The sequence below is a fragment of the Rhyacophila brunnea genome, unplaced genomic scaffold (assembly GCF_057557595.1).
Source record: "Rhyacophila brunnea isolate RB1 unplaced genomic scaffold, BYU_Rbru_1.0 scaffold_1, whole genome shotgun sequence".
NCBI classification, from domain to species: Eukaryota; Metazoa; Arthropoda; class Insecta; order Trichoptera; family Rhyacophilidae; genus Rhyacophila; species Rhyacophila brunnea.
Genome location: NW_028232751.1, coordinates 38,952,419 through 38,972,499, shown reverse-complemented (window position 1 = coordinate 38,972,499; position 20,081 = coordinate 38,952,419). Strand labels below are relative to the sequence as shown.

General features: G+C 32.1%; 1 protein-coding gene across 1 annotated transcript in view; it reads right to left on the bottom strand.

Annotated features, from left to right (window-relative positions):
- Positions 1-20,081, bottom strand: part of na (sodium leak channel non-selective protein na) — a 39,151-nt gene that overhangs the window by 9,613 nt on the left and 9,457 nt on the right. The window contains exons 8-25 of the mRNA XM_085945576.1: positions 19,137-19,297; positions 16,866-17,033; positions 15,934-16,125; positions 15,425-15,562; positions 13,971-14,177; positions 12,786-12,994; positions 11,392-11,529; positions 9,970-10,155; positions 8,425-8,604; positions 8,189-8,309; positions 7,072-7,203; positions 6,136-6,303; positions 4,650-4,717; positions 3,662-3,802; positions 2,121-2,241; positions 1,901-2,034; positions 617-782; positions 240-434 (exon numbers count right to left, since the gene is read on the bottom strand). Of these exons, the coding sequence (XP_085801702.1) occupies positions 240-434; positions 617-782; positions 1,901-2,034; positions 2,121-2,241; positions 3,662-3,802; positions 4,650-4,717; positions 6,136-6,303; positions 7,072-7,203; positions 8,189-8,309; positions 8,425-8,604; positions 9,970-10,155; positions 11,392-11,529; positions 12,786-12,994; positions 13,971-14,177; positions 15,425-15,562; positions 15,934-16,125; positions 16,866-17,033; positions 19,137-19,297 (2,825 nt within the window). The remainder of the gene's footprint in view (positions 1-239; positions 435-616; positions 783-1,900; positions 2,035-2,120; positions 2,242-3,661; positions 3,803-4,649; positions 4,718-6,135; positions 6,304-7,071; positions 7,204-8,188; positions 8,310-8,424; positions 8,605-9,969; positions 10,156-11,391; positions 11,530-12,785; positions 12,995-13,970; positions 14,178-15,424; positions 15,563-15,933; positions 16,126-16,865; positions 17,034-19,136; positions 19,298-20,081) is intronic.

The window sequence follows — 20,081 nt, the reverse complement described above, 5'->3', positions numbered from 1 at the left end:
GCCATGCTCGTGACAGACAGTCGTATTTTTTGGCTTTGTTAGATGCAGCTTAAAAAGCTTCTGAACTGGACGATTCAACTGATTTATTAAGGCGAGATGCAGTGAGTGTATCCACAACAGTGGCATCCCAAACAAACCATACATTTTTTTTTACCTCCATGGATTCATCGTGATACAATAAAAAAAATATATTAATAATTAAATCATTAATCAATGTAAATATTTAATAGTTAACTTACTTTGAACATACAATGAATGAATATCCACATACAACCAGCAACTGTGACAAGGAGATCATAGCGGTTTCTTCTGCTTTGCCAATACCCTCTGGGGGTAAATGCAATATTTTTCAAAACAACCTCAGCAACGAAGACAAGTGTCAATAAGGCTGAAGTCAAGGCCAACCATTCTGTATGGGCGGCTTCTTTAATCCACTGTAAAATTCATGACAATATTATATTCTATTTCAGTCATACCACATACTTGAATGATTTTAATTTGATAACTTATTTATTTAGTATTATTTGGATAAGATTTTTATTTGGTGTGCCACGAAAAAAATTTTACTTCCCCAGTTTTCCAGACACTTTTATACGGATATAAATGTCAGGCTTACCGTGACAGCTAGTAAGCTGCTATTTAACAATACCGCGATTGCTATGCAACGTTTAAAGGCAATGTGCTGTGTAATATCGTAGGCAGCCGCACGAACTCTTCGACCATCAGGTCTCGGTGGCAAGTGAAGAGGTTGAGCAATTTTTAATCGCTTCTTTAAGTCACACCTGTAAAAAAAATACTGACAAATTCAATACTCCACAACCCCTTTGCTGTCCCTGCAGGTCATTTATAGAACCAATCACTACCAGCGCTCGAAATGGACTGGAACGCACCGGAGCGCAGCTCCTGTTCGTAAAATCCCCGTCATTATCGTTCCGTCTCGTGGAAAAATTCAATATTGCATTCTGGGTCGTGAATTTTATTATTAAAACGTATTATTAAAATTAATTTACTTAACTTACATATATTTTTTAAAGTTGATATGAAATTTATCGGAATAATTGTAAAAAAAATATATTTACGACATGACGTAAACCTCGATTTTCATTTGCGGCGCTGATAACATTATGCCCTAAACTTGCATGTCACAAATTTAAAGACAGTTACTCTATCTGAGCTTGGCAGGTATATTTCCATATAATACATACAGCTGTTATCATTATCATCATTATCATAATATGAACAATTATCTAGCACTCCGGTTCGTTAAATCTTCCATTTCGAGCACTGTCACTACACGATTATAAGTCTAGTTTGTGTGGCTGTTTTAGGTACGTGGAGGTCCTGGCAGGTTTGATGCCCCCCAGCAATCATTTTGACGACCATTGACTGTTAGAAATATAGAAATGTTTTACAGTTTGTGAAAAATATACATTTTTGTATATTTTACGAAGCGACCACCTCATTTGGTTCATGGAAAGCTAACACGATATTCTTGTTCTGGTGTTTCATTTTTATCGAGATTCAAGAGAGGGGAGTAATCGGGTCCCGACCGCCCCCGCAGGGATTGAATGAATACAAATTATTTGGATGAATGGACTACTTCATGATTAAGGATTGCGATTCGGATAATTTGGCTATCAAAAGCCTTCTCAACGGGTTGTACTTTTCGATTGAATTTCGGGACTTGATGGTTATATAATAATATCATCAAAATCCTTATTTATCCCACACTGCATTCATACAACTCTTGTAATTTACTTAATCCGAGTGTACTACTCTTCAAAACATATTTCTAGACGTCTCAGGCCTCTGCGTACCTAAACCCGCCACTGTCAGTGGTCATTTCAACAATTGTCGGTTTTTAAAAATACTTCACTATAATAATAGGTAATTTTCTTACCATCTTCTTTGGTCAACTGTCAGTAGGGCCGTTCCTTTGTTTTCTGAATAATTGGCAATTACGACGCCAACGAATAACGTCAAACCAATCATACATCCAAGAAAAATGTACACATGTATATATATTGCATGTACCTAAAAATATAATATATAGATAATAACTCTATTACAATGTATGTAACTATACAATGACTATTATGTAAAAAGATAAATTGTATTACCGGCCCAAGTGCTTTTATAAGAACATCCCTCACGTCCAGCCACCCTTTAAATGAAAGAACTTCAAATAATGCTAACATTGCATCGCCGATATTGTCAAAGTTGAATCTTCGAGGATTCGCCCTAAAAGACAATAAGCAATTATTACTGACTAAATTTCGTGAGGTCCTATGTGCGATTTTGGTCAGTAGTGAGTTATGTATGCCATCTTCTGAAGTCGTAAAACATCTTTCGTTTGCAAAGGGGCGTATGTGAATCGAAACAACTGCAGTCACTAAAAAGCAACATTGTTGTTATGCATTAAAACATAATAGTATGCCTGTGTGCACTGAAGTATTATATGTGTACCAGTGGCGTGCGATTCATAAATGCTGTGAATGCGGGGCATCCCTAAACCATTTCAAAATTTTTATATGAAATATTCGTAAGATTAAAAAAACCGCGATCGCTGCGTTGCGTTGCTTGTTTTGTCAATATAAGCAAGCTGATGTGGCATGTTTAAAATCCGCCGTATTGATGTTCTTTCTTAAATGACTGTTGTTTCTTTTCTTAAATGACTGTCCATATACATTTTGCATACATAGACAGTCATAGATAATAAAATATAGTAAATGGCAAAAACCGTATATAATTTTATCGGCACATACAACCTTCTGCCAGTATGCAGATACAACCAAAAATTCATAAAATTTAGTAGCATAAGTAAGGTGAAAGTTGAAGGTGAAAAAATGAAATTAAATTTAACAATAATTGAGCCAAGGAGAAGTCGAGTGAGCCAACCGACATTTTTGAAAAAAAATGAGTTAGGTACGTTATGGTATTTTACATGTCATTAACTATCATAAAAGTGAAGTGAACTAATTAAATATATACTAAAATAGTGTTTTATTGTTAAAATAAAAACATTAATTGAGCTATCGTATTATATTGTCAAATGGTGAAGTGAGCCAAGTCATTAGCTCACTTCACCATTCTCACCAACTGGCGTGTTGTTTTATCCTATATAAGTAAATACGGCTAACACGCATGTTGCTATGGTGACATGCTTGTTAGCTGTGTTTACTTCTATGCATTCAGGCAAGTTTCCCACGTAATGGTGAACATGACTAACTTGACGACTAACATAGACTAAAGTGAGCCAAGTGACATTAATAAGTAAAGGTGAAGTAAACTCACTCCTTTTATTATCTTATTACAATCAATATTATCCATAAATACTTTTTTTCTATTTGTTTATGTAATAAACTTCCATTTAATGAATCATAAAAAATGAATACAGCTCCATACAAAAAATTATGTAAAAAGTTCATTAAACTAAAACCTTCAATAAGAAAGTTTCACCATTTTGTCACTTGGCCTACTTCACTTCTTGAGGGGTCAATTAATAGTGTGAATGTAAAAATAATTTGAGAAGCTGAATTGAAATCATTATAATCAATTAAGTATCTCAAAATACCCTAAAAATGTCATGCGAGGTTATGCAAATAATTAGATGATATAATATTTATTATAAGTAGATGATTTTATGAACATCTTTACTAACCAAACCCTTGGTACAAGCATTGATGGATACGATTCGTTTAGGCCAGGCTGTAATTTCATTTTGGTCACAAAAACTCTTCTCATAAACACTCCGACACAATCTTCGCGTCTCTGTATCGTCGGGTCATTACATCTCGCCAATCTGTAAAATGTACCATTGATAGAAATAAATGTAAAGTAACTATTACACATAGAATACGTTTGAACATAAAATAGGGACTCTGGATTAGCACCAATATACCTAACCAATTGGGCCACGTTCATTATATCTAATTACGACGAAATTAACTAATAGTATTTACATCTTGAAATGTTTAACTCTTTTGTGATTTCAATCAATGTATTAATTGGGTAGCTTAATTACCAGCCGACGTCAGAATTTCACAAAATTTTAGTTATTACTTACTTGCTGATAATAATATAATAAAAATATTTTTTATTAAAAAAATAATTCACAAGATTTTAACAATTCTTTATTTAACACACTTAATATGAACACACCTACATACTATAGTATCCACAACATAGCTTGTCACTTAGCGAATACAAATATAATTGTCGCTTCCCTCGACGAATTATTCTTCATTTAGGACGAAAAAATATAATAAGTACTATATTATTTGAAAACACGTAATAGTGTTTTAATATTTATAGATGGTCTCATCGTGAACTAGGAGAACATTCGTTTCGGCCTGTGACATGCTATGAAAATTTGATCAAAATAAATTCAGTGTGGGTTTGATTTTTCCTAGTAAAGCAAGTATATAATTATCTAATATGTTTTCAAATTATATGTGTTCAATAATGAATGTTACAGTTTCAAATTTGTTAATTATTCCTCCAATAAAAAATAATTATTAGAATACGTTTATCATGATTAAAAAAATAATATATTATGTGAAATTATATGAAAATGTTCATAATATTACAATAGTTTTAATATATCAGTAACAATCTCTTAGTAGCAAATTAATATTTGTGTTACATACCTTCCTCCGTAAAGTTGTACACCGTAACTTGCAAATATAAACATAAGCAAAATAAGTAATGTAGATACCTGAAATGAAATAAAATAAAATAAATGTTTTATCAAATTGAAATATTAGTAATATCATACATAATTCGGTTACATATAAATTGTACACATTAAATTTCGCAGTTGTACAAGTTCACTGTGCGTATCTTTCCAGAAAGATATAGCAGTATCGAAGTGAGATTAAAAAATAACATGTTTTTCATGGAGCATTGCAGACAGTAATAATTGATATTGATTGGTATCAAACATCATGCTTTCATTATTGTCAGATATTTTATAGATAAGACTTCATATGGGCACCTAACAAAACTTTTTATAAATAAATATGATATGATTGTAATCCTAACATACTTACCTACATACTATCGTCGGTCCCTATTAAAAAAGTCGGATCTGAAATTTTGTCATTTTCAGATTATTACGTAAAAGTTATTTAAACACTTTAAATATTTATACCACAATCACAGTTTGTTTTGTTTGTTTGAAAAATTTCGAGATATTCAAGCTAAAAATGACGGATCTACCGAGAGTGTCGGAATAATAATGTCGGTTCTTACCAACCGACATTGTTTGCTGGGCGTGGGTGAGCAAGATGCGTCGGATCTGAAAGTTGCTCCTATGTTCACCGGACAGACGGATGTTTTTATAAACGTTTAGAAAAGTTTATATAACCCGTATTTTTATTCATTATGGCAAGCAATAGGTCACAAAGGATATTTGATTAAACATCTTTGATTGCTCGTACTGAAAAATAGCATTTTGCAGATCCGACTTTTTTAATAGGGACCGACGCTATTTTCTTCTGTATTTCCTTAAGTTTCCTTATTTAGACATGAATTTGATATTTGAATACTATGCAGCCATATATTTCTGATACAACATCTCACGGTGAACTCTGATACTGCCAACTGTCTTTTACTTGTATTCATGTCATTTTTATTAGAAAGTGTTTTATTTAGTGATGAATTTGATATTGACATAACAGCTCACTGTGGATTGTTATACTGCCAACAATTTCAACAATTTCCGGACATGACATAATTTGTATTATTGTTATTTTCACCTGTTGAACAGGCCGGTTTTACTCTTAAAAGGGGCCAGGTCTGGTCTAATTAATGGGCACACAATGGTACCCCCCATAAAACAACTATTAATAATCTTCCTACATATATTTTTTTTAATTTACAAAATTAATGATGTTTACATGTTATAGCGTATAAACGGATACTTAGGATACCTGGATTAGTGCGTATTAAAATTTAACATTTCTTTATAGGTTTTTTCATGTTTTCTCTACCAATTTGGGGCCCTGACCTGCATATTTAGTTCTATGGTAAATCCTGGTGTGTTGTTGAATTTATTGTTCTATTATGTAATGTACATTTTTGTTTACATTACAGGGTTCATTTAAAAAATTCGTATACTAATTGATTGTTTACCAATAATATTTCTTTGAAGCCTCTGCACAGTTCATAGACAACTTTTCTCATATGTGGGACAAGTGTAAATATTCTCAAAGGTCGAACGCATCGTAGCACCATCAAAAGTTGAGCAGAAGATCCCGGAGGAACACGGACAGGCATCCACCACAAAAACGTCAAAGAAACCTAACAACAGTAAAATTTGTTGAAATCACACATGGCTTAGAAATATTAAATTCATTAACCCACATTTACACGTGTATATAAATAGGGCTTTCTATTCTTCTTCTTCTTGTGACCATGTCTGATCCTAATAGGATCATTTTATGGCACCGAAACATATTTATATATTATATGGATTCGAACCTAGGACCCATGACATTATAAGCCTATGCATAAGCCGCTCGGCCATTGTAGGTGTAGGGCTTTCAATACCGAATGAAAATATCGGTACCGATATTTCGGTGTTTCTTATTTCGTATTAATACCGCTATTCATTAAAACATATAGAAAAATATCAATAAATATAGCTATAAGAATCTCTTTAATATTTTATAGAAAAAGTACCCACATAATATTATATAGACCATTAAAATTATTATGTATATAGATAATATGATAGAAGTACATACTGAATTTTATAAAAATATATTGATTTTGATTTCGTGACCATATTGAATATTTCTGAAAGTACATAGAAATCCGAATGTTTTTCAGCTATTCGAGTATTGAAAATCCGCCTCTCTTGTATACTTTTTTTTTTTAATTAATTAGTTAATGGTGTATTTCGATCAATTAAATTAATTTTCATGTCTTATATGCACACAGGAAATAGGTACTGTTATTTTAAATATTTAAAACCGGTAATTCGCTTTCGACATATCCTAGAATCCCGGTTTTTAAATACAGGTATTTCAATCCTCATAGGTAATAGTATATATACTACTAACTTACCACGTATATAAAGACATCTAACACGGACGCAGCATCTTTCAAATATGCTTTTGGTGTGAAGAAAAGGCCATCAGCCAGAATTTTTAATGCCAATTCAAGACTCATGAATATAACAAATCCATATTCAGCAACCTAAAACAGAAAAACCCATCCTTATTAGCCAACACTTTGTAAGTATGTATTGATGTTATTTATTTTTATATGTACATATCATATATTATATTGTTACATACAGTGACGTCCCGTGGGGGTAGGCAGATTGAGCGTCGCTTGGGGGCGGCAGTTATCCGAAGGGTGGCAAATCGAGGAGAATAATTACGTACCTACTTATGTATAGAAATAGCTACCGAAACTTAGTAATAACGGAAATATCTTTCCATTAAAAACATCGGCTCAGTAGTTGGAGACAAAATGTATTAATTATTTACTATAAAAGGTTTAACAGGACTGTATTTTTTTCGGGTTCGCGATGTCTAGTTTACTTCCGTTGTCCTTGGACGTCGCGTCCTTGGTGATCAGCAATGACATGTGCAGATTTGCGAATTACCTTTGAATTATAAGTAGGTACCTACATACTTACCTAATTTAAATTTATCCAAATATTGTTGCCAGTCACTCGCGAGTTTTGGAAGTTGTTAGGTGTATTTTTAAATGTATCTGAAACGGTAGACTCGCAATATTGTCTATTGAAGCATAAGAAGCAAATCGTCGTTGAAACTAGAAAATTGTGTAACTCCAAAAACACTACTTTACAGGAGAGACAAAAAACATTATGGTTTCCTATACAAATGTATGGTTTTGGAGTGAAATCATCCATGATTTAACAATGATACAATTTTTCTGGAAATACAAAATTTGCAAGACGGATAGATATTATCAACGGCCACTAGATGGCATTCAAAGTCAATTTTCGATTAAAACGGAGTTACACAATTTTCTAGTTTCAACGACGAAATTAGATTTAGATACAAAACATTTCTTAGGTATTGGTGTCATGAATTAAATGGGGCGGCATTTTGTCTTGAGACGTCACTGGTTACATAACTAAAAATAAATATTTGAAACTAAACGAAACTAAGTGAATATGAATGGAAAAAAATCGACATAGCGCCATTACCTGTAATGCTGGATTATCCATAACTCTATATACAGGTGTTTCAAACATCATGGAAAGACAAGATAGAGTTGTAATACATATCATTACCCAATCCAAATATGTTACTAAGCCAAGGAAATTACTGGAAACAATAAACAAATATTAAGAAATTGGTTCACAGTTTTTTTTATAACGACATAAAAAAAATAGTGTTTTAAATTTTTTTTTATTAAATTAAATTTCATATATTTTCTTACTGTAATGTTTTATAGTGCACTTTTCTTTCTTTTCCAGTTAGGGGATCTTTTAAACGTGCGTCGTATCGTGCGTAAACAGCTCCTTGGCAAAGTTTACGAAATCGTGATTCTCTAGGCACGGCCAGTAAGGGTGTATCAAAAAGGGGATGATTTTCTCGTAAGTCCTCTTCTCTTTGATTTCTAATGACATTGAATAAAAAAAGAATATTGAATTAAATTTTGATACTAGATAACAAACGCTATTTTTTGTCATCAAAATAATAATATAGCACAAGTTTATATATTATTATATAATATGCAGCAGCTTTAAGTCATACCCATGAGTATAAACATTCTGCTAAATCAACAAAAGCACTATATAGTTATTTTTATACAATTACAGTTTAGTATCCGAAATATCTAACAAATAAGATATAATGAAAACAACGCAAAATTAATAATATATTCTTTTTAACAAAACAGGCTATGTGAAGCCTAATGACAATAGCAGTGTCGAAGGGTGGAGATAGGCTGTTAAAATCTGACATAAATATCTCATACTAAGCTTTGTCAGTCAAACGTAATTGTTTTTATTGAACTACGGCTACGGTTAGTTTTTAAAATTCAATTAAGTCCTGCCTAATCTAAGCCATAGTTGATATTAGTCATATTAAAACATCTAAAATTATGCCATTAAACCATACACAATTTTGGATATTTTTTATCGATTATGGTTTGGTTAGGCGTTTGGTTAGCGTTTCGTTATTCAACGAAAACAAATAAATGTGCAGTATTTTGTCGAATATCCCATATCATACAATTTAAACTATTATGCTTAGGTTTAGGCAGGGTTTAATTGGAATTTAAAAATTAACCAGCACAATAATAACATTGTATTCTTAGTTCAACGAAAATAAATAAGTATGACTGACAAAGTTTAGTGTGCACTTACTCGCACTCGAATCTTAACAGCCTACTTTCACCCCTAGCCACTGCTCAGTAATGCAGTGAAACAGTAGAGTAATTAGTAATACATATAAGTGAAACAGTCACGAACACCCAGGGTTGGAGAAGTCTCATAAATATTTAATAAACTATTTCTTTTATTCAACGAATAATTCACAAGATTAAAGAATGTACCATTCTAATTATTGAACATACAATTTTTTTTTCCAATAATAGCTTGCTTTGGAAGAGCGCTGATGAGCAGGTATTAAAAGGCCAATAGTTAAAATTTGTCGTAATTAGTATGTCACCTAGTAGCATAGTGGACAATGCGCGGATCCAAGAGATGCATGTTCGATCCTGCCGGGTGTTTTACTTTTTTTCAAAAAGATTTTTTCTATTGGTTATAATATATTTTCTCAGAACTGTTTTTCAAAGTTATGTATGTTCTCATAAATATTATATTGTGACCCCGCCGGGAGCCCCTGGATGAAAGGCCAACGCTTTACGCACCGGACTACGAGGGTTGCAATAAAAGCAATTTTTTATTGATTATAGAAAAAGTTCTTGCTTTCACATATTAGAAGAGACATCGCTATCATAGTTAGGACAGTTAGTTACCTTCTCATTTCAGCTTGCTGTCTCTTGGCCTGCAGTAGTTTAATATCGAGATCATGAGGCCTGGCACGACTGCTGGTGACGCGTGGAGCAGCCCCGATGTCTCCGTTCTCCATGAGATGTTCATAAGTTTGCTTCAACTTGATAGAGCCGGAACGCACCGACCTTCTTATTGAACGGGAGCCAAACCTGACAGTCCCGAATTGGGAATGAGCAATATCACAAGTCAAAATCTACTTCATATAACATTTCACATATATTTCAATAGATAATAATAATAATATAATAAATCAACGCTGGCAATGACATTTTATTATGTATAATATATCAAACCCTTAAACATTAATTTATGCACGTCTGAATTAATCTAGCTTTTTACCAATTCTATAACACACTTTTTCTATTTTCTTCGGTTTTTGAATCATATTATCAAACTGTTTTGGTAACTCGTCTACTACATAACCCTTATTAAAGGTATTTTAATGTCTCCACAAAGTGACGAAGTCTTGCGTTACTTCATCAAGCCAATTTACTAAATGTTAATAACTCAAAAAGACGTGTTATAGATAATAATTTATCTAAAAACGTAATTGTATTTGTATTCACAGTATCTTTCAAATCCCACCAATGTGTATATTTCATGTAAGGAGGAACTTTTTTTTTTTCTCGAAAACTTCCAACATTTGCATTATCTAATGAACGGTTACGACATGTCAATTGCACGTAATACAGTTCATCGTGACCTATCGTACCGGAAAGAGATAAGCCATGTAGCATTGCGATAAAAAAGCGTTGTTCGTCAAGCATTTTGTACACAATAGCGAGATATCACACTGGCATTATTAATTAACAGATATTTTACGAGTTGATACTAAAGAGCACCTACCACAATTTTATATAAACTATACAATATGATTGTATTTCTAATTTACTTACCTACCTATTTTCTCTGTCTTTTCCTAATAAAGCGGTGATTTTTATTACGATTTTTTTTTCTTTCTATTCTTTAGATATGGATTTTATATTTGAATACTATACAGTCATAATATATTTCCGATACAATAATTTTATTACTCACGGTGAACTCTGATACGACCAAATACATACTAATTTCCGGACAAGGTAATCATCAATTTGTATAGAAATTATGATCATCAATTATTTTTAATTTAAATTACTAGTTTAAATTAAATAATTAAAAATTTTAATGCAATATTTTGTCGTTCATTCTTGTGATACCATAAACAAAGATGTTTAAATTAAACAGCTTTAATTGAAATTTAAATAATGTAACTTTTATAATAATTCTTTGATGTGTCACTGACCTTCACAATATATTCTTAAGTTAACCTGAACCTTAAAATTAATACAATTTACCGGTAGTTATGAACTGAATAGATGATGTAATTAGATAAGAATACCAACTTCTTTTGATCGATCCGTAGTTGTTTGGCGCTGGTAACGGTTCCTTGCGACTTGAGACCTCCCGGACCTTTCCCTCCAGCTCCACCAACTGCCAATAGCGCTGAGTCACCAAGCATCAGACGTTGGTTGTTTGAATCACTGGAATTAACAGATATATATTTATTAAAGAGTGTGAAAATTTAATATTGGGAATCTGTGCAGTGGGACTAGTGCGGGGTTCCGTTTGAATTTGGAAAAGCTCACGTAAAAGGTACGCACATCTTAAAAACTTTTTTGAACAGGCTAAAAGTAAGCACATGACATGCATGCTCATTTAGTGCTGACACCGTGATAGGCGCGTTTGCGTTATCTGGCCATTCGATATAATTAACATGCTATTTAAATGTAGTAATTAAAAATTAATTAACAGCTCAGCAGTGATTGTGATAAGCGCAATGGAGTGTTGGAAACTTGAGCTTGTTTAGGTTTAGATTTCACATCAGAGTTATTATTTAACTAGAGCTAATTCTACTTGGGAAAATTTTAGCATTTAAAAGCATTTTTAGCGTAAATTCGATTCGCGGTTGGGCATCACCATTTTTTTTACTTAAATATGTTTTTCAGTAAAATATTGACGATGAAGGAAAATTCGAATTCTAAGTCCTGTAAATATGGCTGTTCGAGGAGTTGTTTATAGTTACCTACCACAGTCTACCTTCTTCAACACTCACCCGTCGCCACTGATGTGGTGCCATATAATAATGGGAAGCGAATGGAGGAACGTATATAAATATTATAACTTATGAGAGCAGTGGCGGTTTTCCATGATTTTGACATTGCGGTCTATTCGTTAGTAAGTATTGACATCTTAATTTTAAAAATAAACGAAACATGAGAAATTCTGACAAGATAACCATTATTGTATTGTAATATTATTGTTATGGTGGTTGATCGCACAGGGGAAAATTTCATAAGTGTGCATCTAAATCCGTCAACGCCACAGATCTCCATGTACCTAAAGCTACCACTATTTGAGAGTAAATTTCGTGGAGATACTTAATTTTTTAGTATATGCTGTGTACCTATATCAATTTTTTTTATGTATTTGTCTAATTAAGGTAAGTACATAAATAATAAAATAGATGAGTTTGTAGATACCTAACGAATTTTCAGACAATATTCAAACAGCGAAATTCTCTTGACATCAACGTTTTTTGTTGAGCTAGCATAAGAATTTCGCCGGAGTGGGGGAAGAACGAACATTCGCTCGCTTGGTCTAAATCTGGCTTAAGCCTGCTTAAGGCCAGCAATTTGTCTAGGGACCCCGTATGTGTGCTGTTGAGTTTTGCTTTGAATGTTGATTATAGATGCTCGATTTTATATTTAAAAAATATACATTTTAAATAGTTACTTACTTTATAATAATGGCTACTGCTGCTTTTCTGAGATCCGTAGTTCCTTGGCGTAATTTTGGAGCACACGTTAATGTTCTGACCGGACGTTGCTTGCGGTAGACAATTTTGCAATCCCATGCCGAACCCCCGGTACACTTTTTACCAGCCGTACCATCAAGCTCTTCCTCCTCCACTTCATAAACAAACTGACGCATGAAAGACTCCCGCACCTGTTTATAATAATTTATTACATCAATGCCTATATTCAGTCCAGTGTTGCCATCTTTTTCTATGCTAATTATAGTACAAAAGCATAAAAATTATAGTATTTCTGAAAAATATATAGTACAGGAACATTTTTCGTCTTGAATCCTTTGGATTTTGGTATAAAACTATAGTATTTTACATTTTTCGCGAAATTAAAATTATAGTATTGTACTATAATAATACTATGGTTGGCATCACCCTTGTTTATAACTAATATAATAACTTAATATTTATAACTTGTAAACCTTTCGCCCACTAAGATGACCAACCACTGCAATGCATCATGGGTGATGTATAGTAAACTCATCTCCCTTGTGCAACCTAATGCATACCCGAGGTCGACTATATTCAAGCAGTGGCACTGAACTGCGAATTACGATGGTAGTGACAGTTATTGATTATCTTCAAATGAGCGGTAATCTGCATATTTCATTCAAATTATTACAATAATTTATTTCAATATGCAACAAACATCTTCGACAAACAGTTTACTATATTGCATTCAAAGTATAAGCAATAACTTTACTTGTACTAACATCAGAGTTAACAGTTTCGTGTCACGGCCTTACTATAGTAAGCCATGGTGCAAACCTTACCAATCTACGCGAACCGCTTATGGTTTTGCTTATCCAGCAGGCGCTGCTACATGTTGCAATACTTAATCGTCGTAATGGGTGCAAGCTTTTAATGAACTACTTATTTATTTTTTGCTGCATTTAATACTATTTACAGAAATTCATGTATCCAAAGCAAAAATTAAATATGTCCTAACCAATGACTTTTTCCAGTGAGGAAAAAATCGTTTCTGCACCGTTCAGTTTTAGTAAATTCAAATTGCGGTCACAATTCAGTTGAGCTGAGTCGCAGGTACGAATCAAGTCAAATGATCAAATTATAACACTGTACAGATAATATTTTAATGAGCATAAAAGTTTTTACCTTTGGTAAATTGAAATCACTTGGAACTTTGTGTAAGCATGTCATCTGAGGACTATCAGGAAATTTTTCAAACACTCTTAATCGAAATGGAAGACTTTCTTTAATTTCTGCGCTCTGTTCTCTAAATTTCAGCTGCTTTAATTTCTTTATATCCTCATCTAATTCAAGATTATCGAGAATGACGGCCACGAAAAGCGAGAGCACAATCTAGAATTATAATAACATATTAATTTAATAAGCCTGCCTTCTAGAAAGAATACAACATAATGATATTTATAGAGTCCGCCGACATAACAACAAGATGTTGCGTTTGACCATGACGTATGCCTTTCGACCATCCAGCCAGTGGGGAATGCCTGCGCGGGTATCTCTTAATATGAAATTACATGGCTTTCTAACAATATTCTTCTAATATAAACACAGTAAATATCAGTGAACACATTTAGTCAATTCGTAACCCGAATTTAACATGAGGTGAAATTCATTAATTTTGAATTAAGTGAAATTCAAAATTTAGTCCAAACATATTAGGTACATGAGATATTTATGCAAGTTTTTATATACCGAACTACAAACGTTTGTGATAACTCAAAATGAGACGAATAAGGCTTCATCAAAAAATGGTACTATTTCTATACAGCGAAGCGGAGAGTTCGGCAATCTTATTAAATACATATTCAAAATGTATTTATTCATATTTTATGTAGATATAATCATGGCCCCCACATCCTGAAGCGGGCCCCCAGGCCAGGATATTTGGCTAAAGGCAGTCTGACGCTCTACAGTGGCGTTTTCCGAATGGTGTTCGACGTCAAATAAAATACTGTGTATTTTTAGCGATTTCTAACACATCGAACTATAGAGTTATTGAGTATCATTCAACAACCAAAAATTGCATCGCCCAACTATATATTTTGAAATAGTAATAATCTCAATGTAAAGCAGCGCCTCAGGCTACTTTTTTTATTATTAGAGCAAATTTAATATGTGTATAAACCATGACCCCCACATCCTAAAACGGGCCCCCCGGCCAGGATCTTTGGCGGGCCCCTTTACCTATCGCTAAGTTTAATGGCATGTGTGACGCACAACAGAAGCGTTTTCAAAATTGTGTTAGAGGTAAAAGTAAGGGACTTCGGTTTATTTTTGGGGATTTTTGTAGTTTTAATACATCTACTTGAATTATGTAGTTGTCAAGTATCAACACAAAACAATCAAAATGCATCTAACGACCTCATTTTTTAAATGTAAAATTCTCTTTCGTGAAATTGCGACTTTTTTTACCTACTATTAAAGCAAATTTTTGATGTGTGTTTATCTTAAATATCTGATTTACCCGCCACGCCGGGCCCCCTCCTGAGCCCGGGCCCGTAGGCTAGTGTCCTGTCAGCCCCCCCTTGGATATGGCCATGAATATAATACAATATTATAAAATCGTTGATATTATTACTTACAAGTGTGACAAAAAGGTGATATAATATAAAATACATCGCCACGAGTGGTGTTAACGTCTGGCTTGTCCGTATCATCGTTTCATCCATAACTTCCACCCAAGCCTCTTGGGTAAGGATTTGAAACATAGACATGAAAGCCTAAAAATAGATAACCATATTTTTATTAAATTTATAAAGTATTTTACAATTAAAATCAGTACCTATGTAGGAATATAACTAATAGATTAATTGTTTTATATATTGTTTTCTTCTTCAAATTTTCTACATCCATGATAATTTGTCCCGCGTTATTTCCCTCCAGTTGTAACGACATCTGTTACATTAAGTCCTGGTCTTCCAACAAACCTTTTTCGCCTGGACATCCTACCAAGCATCATTCATTTGTAGCATTTTTAATGAAGACCCCAGTAGGAATAATGTAATATATTATTGCATTCTGCATTGTTGACATTCTGTTTAAAACATATTATAACTTAGTTTTAGGGGTGATATTTTGATGTATTACTTACCTCTGGAAAGCTCTCAAATTTCGTGAATTCTAATAGAAAACAAAAAAGCTGCATTGATATTGATGAGCTTATAATCAGTAAACACATAGTAAATATGATGAGACTGCCAAGTTTCTTTCCGGGCCCAAATATTTTATACACAAATCCTTCCAATAACGGTGAGGCTTTTATTAGACGAACTACACGTAACACCTGCAATGGGTAACAATACATTAATTTATGAATAAATAAAAATAATAATGTCAATTTGTAACATTCTATCAGTAGCGGACGGTGGAGGTAGGCTGTTAAGATCCGATATAAATAGTGGATACTAAACTTTGTCAGTTATACGTATTTGTTTTCATCTATAAAATATCTATAATATTATGACATTAAATCATACATAATTTTGGATATTTTTTAGAAAGAATAATTAAAAAACTGACCAACAACATGTGTAATATGTATTCTTAATTCAACGAAAACAAATAAGTGTGAATAAAAAAATATGCACAATGTTGTCAGATCGCCCAAAGCATACAACTATTATCGTTTGGTTTTGGCAGGGTTTAATTGATTTTTTTAAAATTAACTTCATCTGTAAAGTACTATTGGTTCAATATAAACAAATACGTATGACTGACAAAGTTTAATATGCATTATTTATGTCGGATCTTAACATCCTACCTCCACCCTTCGCTACTACATTTCATACACATTTAAATCGATTTCATACTTACAATAAAAAAAATATTTATGTAGAATAAATAGATAAATAGCTAATTTATTTATTTTAATTTTTAGAAAATACTTAATCAAACTGTCAAAAATAGATACAAAATGCTTGATTTCAAAATCAACTAAAAATACAATTGAGTAATTATTAAGTAAGACTTGCAATTCAATTTTGTTGGAAATTAAGATTCGGGTATACGTTTATTTAATTATACCTGAAAATATGTGAATCCCGACAGATATAATGCTGGAATTACGTGTAGACTAGTCCCAATAGTGAGTAGTAATTCGAATTTATGAATAGAGTGCTTGAAATATCCTCTCCACCCCAGGCACCATATTTTAAATAGTGTTTCTAAATCTAGAAATATAGTGAATGCGACCTGCAATAAATAATTAAATAAGTAAATATCAATTAAAATTAAACATAATATTATTTATTATATTTGAGCAATATAGGTACCTACTTTGAAAAGAATTTATGAGATTGCAAATAATGTCAAAATTCAACTAAGTATATTGTGAATTTTCATTACAACTGAATGAGAGTGCCCTGCATAACAATGAATATCTACTAATTACTTGAGATTTGAGGCTGTATTTAACTAAATTAGAACCTAATATCAAGAAATTAGCGCTGTCGTACGCTCAGGGATCTCATTAAATATTTTTATTTTACTAATAAAATATTCTCATCTATTGTATTTTACCACGTTTTTCTTAGCTTGTATTCTTGTTTGTCAAGTGGTTGTTTTTCCAGTAAAAATCTTGCAATCGATTTTTAACTAATTTCCCGACTAGCTAGACATTTGAAACTTTTAGAATATATCAGAACACGATGCCAATGCATTCTTTTAATACTTTAAGTAGAATTGAATTAATTTTCAGTTAATTTTGTTTTGTATGAAAAATTATTTCGGAAGAAATCCAATCCACTATAATTGGTTGCTAAGGAGGTGGTCCTAGGAACTAAATTATTAATATATACGTGCGTTACTATGGAAATCAAAATGACATTTCAGTATTCTATATTTGTTTGTTTGTTGCAAAATAGCAAAAAAATGATTTGTTGACAATTGCCTTATTTGTCCTAAATTATTAATACATAGAATTGTCAAGTTTATATGATTCAACAGAAAATTTAAAAACGTGCTATATAAAAAGTTATTTTTATCTTGTAATTATTTTACTTATTGTTAAAATAATATTAGGTATAATAATACTAATATTACATTTTTTTAAATTTGTACCAGTAAATCCATTGCATGAAATAATTAATTACATACCTACCTATAAAAAACAATAGTGTAATTTTGAAATTTCGTTTTTACTTGGGGGCGTTGAACAATTTTAATATCAATGCTCTAACATTGACGCCTCGTATCTCATTCAATATTATCGATAGGGGGAATTAAAATGTTGAAAATAATCAGATAAGTAATCAAATTAAATAAAAAACATAAATACAGTTAATAAATTATTTTTGCACAGAGCATATTTTTGTTTTTATTTAATCTCAATTAATAGTTTTTGTATAACATTAAATTTTAACTCCCCCCTGTCAAAAATATTGAATGTCAGATACGAGGTGTTAATGTTAGACATAGATATGTAGGGATTGCAATACCGAATGAAATTGTCCATACCAGTTTTTCGGTATTTTTATTGAATACCGGTATTAATACCGGTATATCTTAAACATAAAAAAACAGAAGTAGGTACTTATCAATAAATATATCTATTAAAATCTTTTAAAAATATTATTTATAGAAAAACCTACATACTTACCTACATTTGTTATTATGTTGACATTTAAAAATATGTATTGATCATAATTGTAAAAACTAGTGGTTTTTTACAAATAATTTGAATATATTGATAATTTTAACTAAAGTTTCATCAATTGCAAATAAGTCCGGCTGCAGAAAAAGCTTCTTAAATTCAACACTTGTACAGTCATCAATAGTTATAGAATAATTGAATATTTTTGTCACGGATGTTTTCTATTTCGAAATATTATTATGATAATTCATCGCGACAATTACTATATAAATATATTTGATGAAATTTGTTTTATTATTTTTTCACCTCTGTTGGAATCACTCAATATATTTGCATTTTAGCAGCAGATAACTTATAATTAATTTTCAAAAACGTAAACGAGTGTGCTTTCTTAATACCGAAAATTCAGGTATTTTGGAATTTTAAAACCGGTATTTCGGTATTGATAAATACTGGCATACCGGTTTTGAAATACCGGTATTGCAATCCCTATCGACATGGTAAACGGAACGATGACTTCAATGAGATTAAGAGACAATATTTGTATATACAAGAAACTAATACTTAAGCGAATTTGACAGTGTTGTAATGATCTCTCTAATTGTACACATAGGATTGTTTTGCATTCAAGTGACAGAATGTTGTTAAGATACAACATAATGAAGTGTTTAATTAAAAATAATTCTATAAGCGATTATACTGACCTCAATATAGTAATACTTCTCGTAGAAAACTCTTCTCGGCCGACCATCATGTTTGAAATTCATCGTCGCCGTAACAATACCATTTGAAAGTATCACCGTCATGACAAGTAATCTGAAGTATGCTGATCTTAAAATTTGTTGACATGATTCTGGTGCAAGACCTATAAAATAAAAGACAAATTATCATAGAGATAACAATTACCTTCTAGTACCTACACACAGGTTAGTAAATTTTAGCGTGGTTACTATTATACGCATTGCATAATTGGTAAAGCCCATTGACCAGAATATAAGGCCTTGTCCAGATGACGCGATTTGACTCGCGCGTAAAAACTCGCGCGCATTCCAGGTGCATGTGACCTCATTGAGCTGTCCACATGTAATCGCCGAGTGACACTTCTCGCGCGCGTCGAGATACAGGCGACCTCAATGAGCCGTCCACATGCGAGACACGCATCAAAATATTTCTTCTAATACATAATGTATGGTTCCGACTTATTCCATGGTATGTATACCAAATTATATACAATAACAAAATGCTATATTTTCAAATATTGTAAAAAATAGTTTTACATTACCTATTTATTAACATCATTATTACTTTAGCAATAACATCGCAAATATTAACAATAACATCGCAAATACCAGTACAGTACAGTATAATAAAACCAAAGGCTGCAGTCGTTTTTATAAGTACTTACACTTGGTAATAATTAAATAAACATGTTCTCTATTCAATGAATATATCACAATATTCGAAAATGTAATATTCTTTTTTGAATACTATCATAGTATTTAAAAACATCTCATATAGAATAGATATCTGTTAAAAAGTCCCGCCTGGCGTCGTATTTTTCTCATGTTTTTAGTGGGTAGATATGTTTTTGAGGTATGTATCATGGTATTAAACACATATATTCTCATAAATAAGTTAGTATTTATAAC